The sequence below is a fragment of the Pagrus pagrus genome, assembly GCF_965226575.1.
Source record: "Pagrus pagrus genome assembly, chromosome: 2".
NCBI classification, from domain to species: domain Eukaryota; kingdom Metazoa; phylum Chordata; class Actinopteri; order Spariformes; family Sparidae; genus Pagrus; species Pagrus pagrus.
Genome location: NC_140186.1, coordinates 21240539 through 21255509, shown reverse-complemented (window position 1 = coordinate 21255509; position 14971 = coordinate 21240539). Strand labels below are relative to the sequence as shown.

At 39.8% G+C, this 14971-nt stretch overlaps 1 protein-coding gene across 1 annotated transcript in view; it reads left to right on the top strand.

The window, feature by feature from the left end:
• Nucleotides 1–14971, top strand: part of LOC311263829 (E3 ubiquitin-protein ligase SMURF2) — a 67216-nt gene that overhangs the window by 12817 nt on the left and 39428 nt on the right. The window contains exon 2 of the mRNA XM_084364157.1: nt 12607–12645. Coding sequence (XP_084220283.1) covers nt 12607–12645 — 39 coding nt within the window. The remainder of the gene's footprint in view (nt 1–12606; nt 12646–14971) is intronic.

Below are 14971 nucleotides of genomic sequence, written 5' to 3'. Positions count from 1 at the left end.
CAGCTGTAGGCGGTAATTGCAGTTTGGGTGAACTTTAAACCTGATCACAAGAACCTACAGCCCTTACCATGTCATGCTGTCTTCTTTTGTCCCTTCATTAGCCTCATATCATTGCAACAGAAAGTCTCCTCATAGTTTGAACTTGTGAAATATATGCAGTGGTCTCTAGTACTTAAATACTGACAAGAGTCACCTTAACTGCAACAGTATGGTCAAACGGTCTGTGTTCCTAAAGAGGCTGGACCAATAGCATCAGCTAAAGCACTTCTGTCTCAAACATCCGCAAGTTGTCCGCATTTTGGCAGCACTCAGAGACCAATACACAGTCACTTCTGTTATGTAGTCTGTACACCACAAGACAAGCGTCCTCAAACGGTCTGGTGCATGTATAGACGATATAAAGTTTGAAATTACACGGCCATTATGGTTTGAATATTCAATTTTTCACCAATTTTTTCCCACCTTCAACCAAATGTTTACATTTTGATTAAAAAGTATTGGCCCTTATCTGTTCTGTAAGATGTGCATGAGACAGACGATTAAAAAAGGCGACTGAAACACCTCCTGTGTAGACACAATGTTAGTGTATCTAATGAGTCATATGGGAATGACTTTCCTGTGGTATGTTATTTCACCCCACTGTATTTATATCAAACTTCAACCTGAATGCTTCCTGTGTGCGATTCCCATTTACTTTGTGACTCAGTCTTTAGATAGCTTCCCTCCCTCCGGCTTATTTCCTCCCCCTTAGTTCTTTTTTTTCTTTATCCCTCCCTCCATCCTTTTCTTTCTGCTTCATGTCACCTTTCTTTCTTAGTTTCCTACCACCCAGATTCTCCATCTGTTCATTATGTGGCAGCTTGCCTCCACCTAAAAACTAATTTAGCTTGTTCCCTGTGTTCTGTGTTCCAATTTCAGTCTCTCTACACATCGCCTCTTATCCATGTCTGACCATTTCTGGTAATAGTTTATCAGAATGCTATGGCAGCTTCTAAATGAATGAGCTAATGGCAAAGGCTGGCCAATTTGGTGCATTTTGCCCTTTGTTGGATTGACTGGGCTGTTCAACAGGTAATTAATTCTTGTTTGCTAGCAGGCCTTTTTCAGTTGACCCTCCTGTACCAACATTTGATTTGATGGCATCATTGTTGCTCACTTCTGATATAGTAATGTAATATGGAAGCATTTATTAAAAACAAAAGACTGATAGAAGATTGTCTCTCGTTTTTCAGACTGGCATACATGTTGATAGATGTTGCAGAGCTTGAAATGAACACTACACAGCTGATCAAAGTTAAAAAGACAGGCAACACAAATTGAACAGACTGCAGGTTTTGAGACATTCTGATGATACAATCAAGGTGATTTCAGTGCAGACTTGTCTATAAAGTGCTAAATATCAAATGTACACACAATACATTCACAAACTGTCATTTTTTCGACTTTGCTCATTCTTGTATCCCTCTTCTCTCCTCTGTCATCCCCTCTTATCTCTTTCCGCCATCCCCGCTGCTACTCCTCTCTCAGCGTATCCACTATTGCCAGAATGTCATCACTGTCAAAATTCCCTCGTCCAAATTAACTTCTCCCCTTTCTTTCCCTTCCTCTGCTTTCCCAAATTTCTCCCCCCCCCCCCCACTGTCTGCATTACACAGATTTGTGACTCCTGATAGACCTCTCTCCTCCACCCCTCCTCGCATTCCTCCCTCGCTCCATCTCCATTCCATCGTAGATTCTTGCCTCCAGATGAACATTTTTACCGTCTTTACCTTCTCACCCTCTCCAACCCAGCCCTCCTCCTCTGTGTAGTGACAACGTTCCACTCAAGATTCCTGACTCCAGATTGTTGGCGTCTCCTTGGGGAGCCAGGAGGAGGGGGAGGAGAAGGGGGAGTGTCAGCTGTAGACTGCTGGCCTCTCAAATGAATGACATAATTGGCATCCTGAGCATTCACTGGCCTGGAGAAGGCTGAGGGTGGGAGGTTGGGAAATCGAGTAATGGCTTTCCAGAGGAAGTGCAGTGTAGATTAGAACCCCAGTTTGGCAACATTGCCCAATTTTAGCTACTCATAAATGCTAATTCATACCACACTGTACTCGATTCAGTCATGAAAAAGTGGTCACGTACACCCAGTGTACTTTTTCTTGACATATTGCCAATATGTATTCTCTGTGTGTTCTAGTGAGTGAGCAAGCCCGCCATGAAGGCGTGAGGACGGGAAGAGGAAGTGTTTTGTTTAACTGGTGAACAATACTGTGAATGAGACAGCATGGGGCTGTAGCAAGAGTCATAACAGGGGTAAAGCCGAAGGATGTGGGCCTTCCCTTTTTTAACCTAAATGACTATCACTAATTACTCAGGGGATGTCAGTGGGTGTGATAGAAAGTGAAATTTCTTTTCAATTTCAAAATCAGTTATTTTCTTTAAAAATACGCTGTCTTGTTTTACCCCTCTCTTGTTTAAGATGTATAGATATCAGGAATTTAAAGAAATGTAAGGGCCCACATTGACTTGTATGAGGTTAAGTGAGTGCAAAGGTAAGAGGAATCAAATTCTGGCTTTGAGCCACATGCACATTTCTTTTCTTGGTAACCTAGATTTTGGAGAAAAACAAATGTTCCTTCAGTGTATGACTTTTCCCTTGTATTATTAATCTTAAGGGATGACCCAAACGCTCAGAAGCTTTGAAGCATCTACCATTGCCAAGGTTATTGACGGCCAAATCAGTATTCGAAAGAAGGAGATGTTGCGTTGGCTGCACTGAAAAAGAGAAAAAAAATAGAAATTGAGCTCCTGCTTGATTTTTGAAGTCTGAAAACCCGCAAACATAAAAACCACTGAGGGACCATTTCTGCTCTGCTGGTCCTGTGAGCACAGATTGAATGTTTGCTAGTCAAGTTGAGTTTTCAGCCTTTGGATGCAGTAACAGTAGCTGATGTTCCTGTTGTCTCATTAAATTCATAATTACAATAATAGCAAAGTATAATATAGATAATGACGCAAGTTTGATAGATTGTATTATGATGTTGAACTTTGAATATTTGCGAAAGCTTCTCACTGAAGCTTGAAGCCCTAAAAATGTAATTCCAGACATCTCTCATCTTCCTACTTTGATGGTGTTCTGGTACTAGTTCCTGTCAGTGAAGCTACCTGAGGCCTCAAACGTGGTTATCATAACTTCATACTTGTGGATATGCATATAGATTTTAGGTCACTGCATGCCTTAAGGAAGCAGTAGACCACAAGGAAAGACTTGTTGGTAGACAATCACGTCTCTCTTTTGACAGTGTGGGATTGTATTCGCTTTATGCAATCTATTTCAGGGAAGTTTAACAACATCTAGTCAATGATCAAACTTGACATGAACTGTCAAACTGACATTTGACGTCTTCTCTTCTCCGCCTGGATTCCATTTAATTGAGCTCCATCAGGTTATATTTCAGTTCCTTTTTTCGAAATAGTGACTGTAAGGTCATTGAACCTTTCTGTTTCATATTGTTTTGTGTTTTGTTGGAAATTAGTTAAACCTTTTAATGTCTGTCAGGAAGGCTTTTTGAAATTAAACTAATGCTCTGCAAAACAATATCCAAGTATTACAAGAATAGATTTTTCTACCATGAAAAATGTTGCCTTGAGTCAGTTGTCAGTTGTGTGATTCAACCACAGTTACTCTCCAGTGTGTAAAACACTTCCTTAAATGCAGCCCTCAGCCACACTGTTGACCATGTTAACATTTGGTAACAGTTGACATTGGAAGGCATTATGTTGTGTTGATTGAATACCAGCACAACATTAAACAAACACATTAGCTTATTAGAGAATCATAGCTTGATAGGTTTGGCTGTGGCAGTCACTGGCAGGTTGAACAACCATGTAGGATTAAAAGATCTTTATTGCTCTTAATTTTAGTTTTATTTTCAAAAAGATGAAGGAAGCTGTGTGCTTTGACTAGCTTAGTGACACAGCTTTAAATCATAATAAATGTTTTCAACCTTGTTGGCTGCAATCTGTTCTACAATCCTTCTCTCATAACTTGTCCTTGTAAACCAGCTACAGTAGAACCAAATGTACACTAAACTGAAGATGAAATAAAAAGATCTGAGGATAACTGCCACTTGAAAACAGTGTTCATTATAACAGCATCCAAGCACAGCAACTGGATGCTGATGCAGCCCGGCTTGACTGCCCTGTCCTTGTGGAGCTGCCGAAGAATAAATGGAACAAATGGACCACAAAATGGCTGTACTTGACCGTGGAGTTGGCAGTGCACAATCACGCAATCGTCTACTGGAGTTCCTGACCACAGACCCTTTGGTCTAGGGCAGAGCAGCCCAGATCTGTGGTATGATAATGTTAACAGAGGCTTGAGGCATGTTGGTGGTTCAGTGGTCTGCACAGTACAAATCATACACTGTTGTGAACTTGAATACAGCTCATGTCCTTTGTCTTGTCATCCCCTTTCTTAGCAAGCCAAATATTATCCCACAATCATTTTGCAGAGCCAGGATCTTCAGTTTGATCGAGCTTTTTATATTTATGTCTGCAAATAAAAGCAAAAACTGTTGGCGAGGGACACAATTTTGGTATCAGAAGTGTTCTGGTGTCCATTTTGTTGTCCATTTGTCGTCATAGTAGTATTGACCAATCGCTTTTGTGCTGACTTTGGTTGCAATCAGGTTAATGTTCTGTGTAGAGAGCAAAGATTTTGTCAACAAATTTAGATTTTTATTAGCATTTTTAAACTTTATCTCCATTCACAAATGTTTATTGAGATTAGTCAAAATATCATTTCACATCCATTTTCGCGTCTCAAATTCCTAATTTGAGTGTAAACAATGACTAATGCTTGGACGAGAAGGTGTTGGCCTGGATTTCTGTTATTCCCGGTGTCTGCTGGCTGTACTTGAAGCATCCAGAGGAGGAGGCAATGGCCAATGGGAACCTTCGCACATATGCTGAAAATTTTCACAAAACTCTCACAGCTCTCATCTCTTAAGCAGCGTGAATGTTACCATGAATGAATGACAAATTCAAACCACTCAGAATTGTCTTCATAAATGTGTACTTTGTTTAAAAATATTAGAATGGACCCGTTTTGTGAAATCTTATATCTTTAAAACAGAGTATTAAGCTAAATCCCCTGATCAATCAAACTGATGCAGTTTCCAAAGAGAGCACCCTGTTTGGGTTTAAAGGATTTGAACATCTGACTCATCCCTCCTGCTGCTCCTTTTCCCAGTGAACAGAGTGAGGCGTTAAGCAGCCGTTGCAAATGGTGAATTGGAGACTCCCTTGAGAAAACAAGTGGGAATCCCCCAACGCCCCCCTGCCCCTGTCTGTTTACAACCTTTAACCTTTTGACCAGAACTAATGCCAACCTTCAGTCTGACCTTTGTGTTCAGACAGATGGAGAGGATACAAATCTCACGCCCCTCTAACTGCCTCTCTTTGTGGTCTGAGGCACATTATGCAATGTTTTGTAATTATATACCACTTTTTGTAATACAAATTATAATTATCATACATAATTGTGCAGTGATTTATTTAGATTGCAGTGAGGCTGTGGTTATAAAGTATGCAGAGGGATTTTTTTTAATAACACATTGTAATGCATACATCACATAATATGTAAATAATGGTTAACAATTGTTATTATTTATCCCATTATCAAAGAATCAGACTGGATTCTTTGTGTCCTGTCTGGTAACATGAGGCGATGGAACAAGCATGATAATCACACATAAATGTAACTAGATCTTGAAAAATATTTACCCGTCATCTATTTGGCAGCCATTTATATCCTTTGACTCATCGCGTTGCACTGACTTTATGCCCTGCTGGTGTTTGGACATCTGCAAAGGTACTGAGACATCAAAAATAGATTATTTCATATCCTTTTTTATAATCTTCAAATGCTGGTTTGCAGGCGCAGTAAAGGTGTAGGCAGAAACGGTACGCTGCTAGTTCCCCTGGGGATAGATAGCTATGGTTGACCTCTGAAGCCTAAGGACATGTTGCCTCTGTCAATGACAGGACGCTGTCTGTCTCCACCTCCCTTAGCTACCAGACAGTGGTAAAAGCATTATCCCAGTATGTTTGTTGCTTAGATGGATAGGCTTGGTTTTGTGGTGACTGTTTGATTTATGGCTCGTTTCAGACGGTGTAAAGGGGTGACTCACCTACAAATGGTCCCAAAACAGCAGCTGTTTCAAATCCTTTTTATAAACAATGGAGTAGAGGTGACCTTTTTGTGGCCTTTAACTGCTATCACAGCTTGGTTTAAGATGAGGGCAAGTTTAGGATAGTGAGAAATTTAAGTTAATGTAATACTTTTTCAGAGATAATCGCTCTGTTTGAAGTTGTTTTGACCAAATGCTTTGGAATATGTGGGTCTTATTTGATCAAAAAATGTATCTGCAGAAATATATGTTGTACTGAAGTGCCTTGGGATGGGTCTTTGTCTAGTCATGACGTAATCTGGACTCAACAAACTTTGAATGTGTTCAAACACCAACGAAAGTATAAAACTATGCTGTTTTATACTTTATCAATCTTGCTTTAGTAAGTGTCAGCTACCTAAACTGTCCAGGGAAGAACTTAGTTGTGAGACCATGTTGCTCATACAATACTCATCAGCACAGGTTTGCTTAGAAGTGGTAGCTAAATATAAAAGGTTTAATTGTAACTTAAGGACATAACTCAGCTGTCTTAAAGAATAACTACCGTTTTTTACAACCTGGACCTTATTTCTAGCAAAAAATATTATCATTTACTCACCCAGATAACTTTGGTGTCATTTGAAGTCGTTCGGACGAAATTAGATCCAGTGTAGCGCCGGTATATCCATATAATCCGAGTGACGGGGCACTGAAACACAGCCTCTATATAACGCATTATCTGCCACGAAACTAGTTCATTTCACCAATATTTTGTCATGATACGCTAGTGCTATTCCCCTCTGTGTCCGGGCTTGTCTGTTATCAACATCCGGGGTCAAACTAGCAGTAGCAGCTACAGGTAAACAAGCCGGCTGTCGCGGGTGCGCGCGCAGCTCAGAGATGACATCTTCCAGGTCAGAGGTAGTAGGTCAACCTACAGACCCCGGATGTTGACGACAGACAAGCCCGGACTCAGAGGGGAATAGCGCTAGCATATCATAACAAAATATTGGTGACATGAACTAGTTTCGTGGCAGATAATGCTCATAGAGGCTGCGCTTCGGTGCCCGGATCACTCGCCTTATATGGATATACGCGGCGCTCCACTGGATCTAATTTCGTCCGAACGACGCCAAATGACACCAAAGTTATCTGGGTGAGTAAAGCATCGTATTTTATGCTAGAAATAAGGTCCAGGTTGTTAAAAAACGGTAGTTATCCTTTAATTTGTCAGCTCTTTTATTTTGACACCAGTGTGGTTAAAAAAGCGGATAAAATAAGACATAAAATGTTCCTCAGATGAGGTTTGTCCACCCAAAAGGTTGGGAATTAGTTAAAATCCTTTTATCCAACAGTACTCATCAGAGCTAATGTCTTTGCAGATGATGGTAACATCAATGGATGGTTATGATCTACTCCTCTCCTTAGTCGTACGTATGCAGGACACTGGTGCGGAGCCACATTTACAGTCTCTCCTCTCACTGTTAAAGTGAGGGTGGGAAAGTTTTTACACAGACAACACTGAAGGCAGCGTCACCCCGGGGCTTCCTGGTCGTTTACTGATTCCTAGTTGACCTAGCTTTCTGTGTTAGGATCTGAATGAGTCTGGGCCTCTGCCAACTCAGGGTCACCATGGCCTGCCTGCTCACATGGCAGCTATTCAACACTGCTGGATCCCCACATGGTGCAGAGATGAGATTTGATTCCTCATTGGTGCTAAGGTCCACAGTGGAAGAGTCTAAACCCAAAGAAGATTATCAGTATATTTTATACATGTTTATCAAAAATCGTTGTGGGGCTGCTATTTACTTATACTAAAATGTATGGGGGTAGTATTTACTACAAGACCTCAACTAGAGTTTTTCTGAACATTTCTCAGGCCACCTTTACAAAATATTGTCTTACAACCCAATGAATTTAAAAAACAGGTGTCACAAATATGTTGAATTGAATTAAGCCCATGTCAACTTTGCTTTGTTAATATAACTGTACCTTAACTATAACATTTCCTCAATAAAAGTGTAGTGTATTTCTGTGTTCATGTGATCCAACTCATGAGGTTTTAGGTGGTAATTAGAATTAACATAAACTAATGTTTCTATTCTTTTAAATGTATTTTTTTACATTGCTGTAGCAGTAATGACAGTGCTTTTTCCATAGCTATTCTTAATAGAAGCAGCTTTCCCCAGATTTTAGGGATGAGAAGGTAATCAGCCCATCTATAACACAAATCCCTTGTGTAAAGAACACTTAATGCTAAAACACATGTCCAGATGGCTTTATCTTGCACCTTGCTGCTGCATACATTATCACTGTACTTTTTGTGTCTTGCTGCCTGGCATTTATGTGAGAGACAGGCTGTTATACCATTAATTTAGAAAAAAACACTAAATTCTCTACCTTTTTATTTAACCCTGTTATACAGGGTTTCCACAGGTGCATGAAAGTATGAAAGTTTGCGATTTATGGAAAAAATCAAGTCTGCATGTGTGCCTCCCACACCTTCACTGTAACATAGCACAGTTGAGAAGTGTTCACACATTAATCCTCTCTTTTTAATCGTTCTCTGTGAGTTTCGGTAAAGCTTGCAAGTTCTCATAATGAAAATTCCCAGTGTTGTAACAGTAGCTGTCTCCAACGATCCTTGAATTTGAGGGGAGGGAAAGTCCTGTGTATAAGATCAAATGTTTCTATGATATTTTTGTGCCTTAAGAAGTCCTGAAACCTCACTGGTTGTGAGTTTTTCAACAATGATGACTGGGTTTCCCCACAATCATCATTGTTGCTGCTTTGTTTTATTTATGCCCGCTTTAAACCTATCCGTCATCATCACTATCAGTGGCTAAAACCTGCTGTGGCTGGCAGCCTTGTTAGTGAGAGGCCATTGATGACAATGAGAGAGGCTTTTCCCTCTGTGGTCATTGTGGCTGAGACAGTGGAGCAGTGTGCAGGTTAATTCCTTAATCTTCATTAGCATAATTTGGTAACCAGAGAGCCAAGTCCTTATTAGTGCCCAGCACATTCAGTTTAAGGCAGGAGCTGCTTACCAGTGTTGCCACTTCAGTGGCCCACAGTCAGTTGAGACCGGTTATGATAACATAAAAAATTCAGTCACAGCATAGTCATTGGAGCTGAATTTCCCAGAATGTTGTTGAATACCTTATAGAAGTAGTTTAATAGCCTGGGTTCAGACCTCTGAATCATAGCTCACATCTCTGATATGGTCAGCAGTTCAACTGAATAAAAGAACTGAAACACAATGGCAATCGATAATTATTATCAGACTAGTAGTTGAGGTTTTCTTTTGCAGCCAGAAATATGGATATTCAATTGAAACGTTTGTGCTATGACCTGCTATCAAGTTGGACAAAGAAATGCAATTTTCTGGCGTTTTAAAACCTTTTCTTGAGTTTAATACGCTGATGATAGTATCAATCTCCTGACAAGCCAATTCCTCTGCAGTCTTTGTAAAATTAAGGCATGAAACCAAGATTTGCTCTTTGTCAGCCTGTTTCATATTATGTCCCAAGCTTTTACTCAATCACAACGTTTTGGCCTGACAAAGATCATATCTTAGAGGTTTCCCTGTGGAGCTTTAGAGCTGTTTTCGATGAGTGGGTCCCTGTTTTGTTTGATAGGTAATGCACTATTCTGCTGGTCAACGAGTGGCAGATAATGCTGCAGCAGCCAGCAGAGGCAAGGAAGAAAAAGACAGCAAGCTGGTAAACATGGATGTGAACAATGCTGGACTTAAAATACTTAAAAGAACTGGATTATAAAAAGGCAGGAAATCCCCTCGGAAAATTTGTTAGCACTCAAGATACACCATGCATTTTGGTTAGTAATATTAAATGGAGACATAACTTTTGTTTGTTTACAAGAAAACCCTAAAGGGTCCCTGTTTATTTACGATTTTCAAACTACTTTATAGAACGAAGAATTAATGAATACCTTGGTGCTCAAAATCGGCTCACATATGTCTTTAAGGCAAGGGTTAACGCCTAAGATGATGACCCACTTAAACTGTGGCGGCTGATTTTTGTCTTTGGGTTGGAATCTCTGTCCACAAATGTTCTGCCAAGATTTCAGGCCTCTGTTTCTCCTGTTTTTCTCCTGTCTGCCGACAACATGGTGTCCGTTTTGTCCCACAGGAGGCTTTTCTGGCTGCCTCTGATTTGGCCTGCGCCCATACTGTCGGCTTTGGCAGTGTAATTTCCCCTGACAAGCTGATGGTTAGTGTTCATCCTGTCGGCCCAGTCAGTGTAATTTGGTTTGTGTTGAGATCGTCTGTTCCCATGTTGTGTTTCTGTCTGATTTGTCTTGACTGTGTCATTTTGGTCACTGTCAAGGTCTCCACATTGAATGGGTGTAATGCTAGGTTGGTTTTCCAGGCCTGTCCATATCTTTTTGGGAAGTGGTGCTTGTTTCTCATTCGTGGCAGGTTCACATACTATGACATGATCTATTGTGTAATCCATGTTGTTTCCATGTAGCACTGTTTTGGTGTAGGGGGGTTTAATGTGCTTGAAAGATGTAGTAATAACATCAGCTTTGCAATGAATTGTTTTTATAGGATCAAAAGTTGAAATTGAGATCACGGTTTTCATTAATGTAGGTTTAAGTAAGCTGTTTGTCTGGTCGATAATATGATTCTTAAATGAAGGATGTCATTCACTCCTACATGTTGAAGTGGACTAACTAAACACTTCCAAGGATGAATAACTCTAAAAGACACTCAGGAAACACAAATTTTCCGCTATCTTGTCCTCAGGTTTACGATTCCATGTTTTTTCCAGATAAAGAAATGATCTTGTACTCAGGCTAATGCAATAGTGAACAAATATTATTAATTTGTTGTATGAGAGTTCTTTCTGCCTACATTATGTTATATCTCTGTGCAGATATAAACATGAAATGGTCAAAAGGTTGCACCAGCTTTATGATCTTCTGATGATTAACTGCATAAAATCTTTCGTTGTAAGCCTCATTTAAGCTAGATACATATTCATAGCGTACTGTATGTTGTCTGCTATGAATGAATGCTTATCAATAGCCACTACAGGCTTAACATTGTGTGCAGATGTTGGACAACATTTCCTTTGGCAGCTCTTTCTGCCTGGTTTTCTGAAAAATCAGATCTTGTTTGAGGCTGGGTATTGTGGAGTCTTTTAACAGATCTAATTTATTAGACCGTGGCAGAAAATAACGCAAGTTAAAGAAGATGACAAGCAGCAAAGGATATGATTTGTATTGTAACCTCCAGATGTTATGTCCTCACAGCCCATTGAGCTATCTGGGCCCTCCAGAAGCTCTACTTCTTTTGTTTAACTTGTACATACATTTTGTAGTAAAGATTAAGTGAGGTACTTACTATTTTTTCTCAAAACTTATGGCCATGATTTGGTTGGAAAACAGAGGGGTCACCTGTATCGTAGGGATAATGAATTAGTGTTGTTTTTATTACTTTCATCATGTTGGGTTTCTCTGCCACTGTTCTCTGTAAATGTCACATAATTGTCTAGCCATCTCCAAACAAAGCATTGGCCTGCTTCATTTCATGCAGGCTTTCCAACTGTCTAGGATGGAAATAGTTAAGCAAGAAATAAAAAAGACAACAGCAGACGAACCTTAACATACACCAACTCTTACTTTCTCTGTCTCTGTTGAAAGCCATTGTATGTTGTCTGTGATGCAACCCCCCAGTGACTTGCTTCATACAGAAAAGAGTGCTTGTCTACTCAATATTTTACACAGAGGAACTCTTAAAAATGGTCTCCTGGCCTGCAATGGGGACAGTGAGGATGGACAAACCAATATGTTGGCAAAAAAGACAGCAGTAATTACTCAGACGAAACTGTGCCAAGTTTTACAGCCAAGACAGAAACTGATAAATAATGAAGTCTGTGAGTTGGCTGCTGGGCTTTTACTAAAAATATTACCAGAGAGAAACAGTTAGCCCTATCACAATGCTGCCTAACCTTACAACTGTGTTTTCAAAATAATATTAAATTGTAGAATATTTTTTAGAGTAAGCAATATCCCCAGCAGACTGAGCGATCAGAGGAAGTGAAGACTAAGGAAAGCATACAACAGCTACATAAGGAGACAGAAGGACAATGATGCCCTCATATGCTGCATGACACACTGATGATGAGTAAAGGACGAAACCCATTTACCAGCACTGATGTGTTTTTTTATTAATAGAATATAGAGAAAGAAGTAATATCACATACTCTTGGAGTGCTGCTTGTTTTTTCTTTAATTAAAAAAAAAAGTTAAATACTTTCTTAGCATGAATAATAAATGGAATAATCACATACCACTGAAAGCTGACTGTGTATTTAATAACTTCTAAGGTTTTTGTGTAAACAGTCCTTATATCTTTCTTATTTGTGAACATCTTATTTCTGACCTGACGTTAACAACTCTCTGTCTCTCTCTCTTCCAGTCCTGTGTGCAAAGAACCTGGCAAAGAAAGACTTCTTCCGTAAGTAGAGCCTATTTTTACATGTTGCTATTCCTGTCTGATTCCCTCCCTTGTGCATTAGAATGGGCTTTGTCAGCAGTGGCAGCTTGCTGGCTTTTGAAGCCATGCTGTAAATGAAGTCTCTTAGGACCTGCCTGTCTGTCTGTAATGCACACCAGGAGACCTGGCTGGCACGCACAGAGACCCGCTAACCTAACTTCTAGTATTAGGTATCAGGTCCACTGGTACAGAAGCACAAGACTTAATGAAAAGGGTTTCAATTCAACTGGACAGAAATGACACCTTATTTAAGAATAAACACAAACATCACTGTGTTGTCAAGAAGACAATTTATCCTCTGACTTAAGCATTTTGTCGTAAAACACAACATGGCATGTCAAATCATGCTAATCTTTTAGTGGAGGACAAGAAGGAGACTCGAGTATGTTTGGTCAGTGGTACACCCTGTCTAGCCATGTTTGGATTTCTTTTAAAATACAGGCTAATGAGAATATAAAGAAACTGAGGAGTGCTGCACCATAATAGTTAAAGTGGGACATGATAAGATTGAGTGAAGTTAACACAAAGACTCATGCATCATTCTTGGTAGGAAGTACAATTTTGATCTCTTTCTGGCTTCTAATAAACTATTATACCACTTTTAAACCCAAATTAGTGTGTATGTGCAGGTTTTTTTTAAATAAGGGTGTTCGAGTAAACCTGCTAAAAATGGGCGATTTACTCCTTTCCCATTGCCAGGAGAGGAGTTCGCCTTTCTTTATTTTTTCTTCTAACTTGTGTGTCACATTTATCATCACAAATGCACCAGAAAAAACAGGGATCAGTAGAAAGCAGCATATCTGCCTCATCAGACTACATCCAAACAACGTAAATTTGTTTTAAAAAGTCTTGATCAATAAACATTTTGAATTGGATACATAATTTTTCTAGAGCTGTTGATGAAAGTAGCTAAGGAGTGAGACACTGCGTTTCATATACGGAGACGGAGGGGAGTGTATTAACAAGCCAGTGGCCTTAACTTAAACGTGTGTCATAGCATTGCGTCTCACAAGGGCTGAAAATTAACGTTAAACATAAATGTCAGCAGATGTTAGCAGGTGTTGGTGGGGTTTCTTGTCGGGGGCGAAAGGGGTATTAGTTAACGTGTAGCTTTAGGCTCTTTCATGGACTTCTGTTTAGGTAATCAGGACAGGAGGCCTATCCTCTGCCGCTGGCATCAATGTAAGATGAGATATATTATTTAGTTCCACTGATGAGACAGTTTTCACAAAAGAAACCCCCTAAGCAACTCACATCCTTAAATTTAATGACCAGTTATGGTCACAATAAAGGCTCTAAATCACACCACTAGCTGGATGTTTACTGAGTGGGTTGGTTCTCGGTTAACCTTGAAGTCATGGATACAGACAATAGCTGATTCATTTTTTCTAACATGCACACACAGATGCATACACACAACCACAAAAAGGGAGGTCCCACAAAAGCCCAAGGGCGACTGAACCGGTTTGACTTGCATGAAGTATCGCAGCCCAGAGGTATATCGTCTGACACATGTAAAATTCACATACATTCATGTACAGTCACTCCGGTACAGCAGATAATCACACCAAGAAGGACCCCTTATCAGATTTCATACTGAGAATGATACTGTGAAATGAGTTGGCTTGTGGTTGTATAGCTTTAATGTCCCAGATGGGCAATTTGGCTCACAGACAGCAGTCAATAACAGTAAATACAAAAAAAAAACAAAACAAAAAAAACCTCTGTGAAAGGAAAAGGGGGCACTGTAGCACATTGATAACTATTAATAGGCCAAATCAGATTTAATTTAAAGGGCCAATAGCTGATGTAATAAAATACATTATGTATTGATTTGTGTCACTTCTAGGGAAGTAAAACTTCCGGCCTGACGGCTGCAAAATAAATTGGCTATGTAGAGGGAGCTGGGAGTCCAGTAAGATGACCTGAACTCACTGTGGGATTCACCAGACCTTTATGGCACACATTCATATTTTTTCCAAGTTTTTGTTTTTCACTTTGAGATTACCAAACTAACAAATCACTGCTAATATTGGAACAGATTCAGTAAAATAAGTATCAAACACCTAACAGAGACTTGCCAATATCGAAACATATTCGCTTCCTTAAGAAATCAATCTTTGGTGTGCTTTTTTAATCAAATAAATGAACTCAATGTTGGCAGCAAAGGTAAGCAAACTGGAGGACATCCAGTCCGCCCTGTACCATGGCTGCAATCCTCATTGTTAAAAAGGCGTTAAAAGTTTTCATTGCAAGGGGTGTAAGAGCCATGAGATGATAATCATTT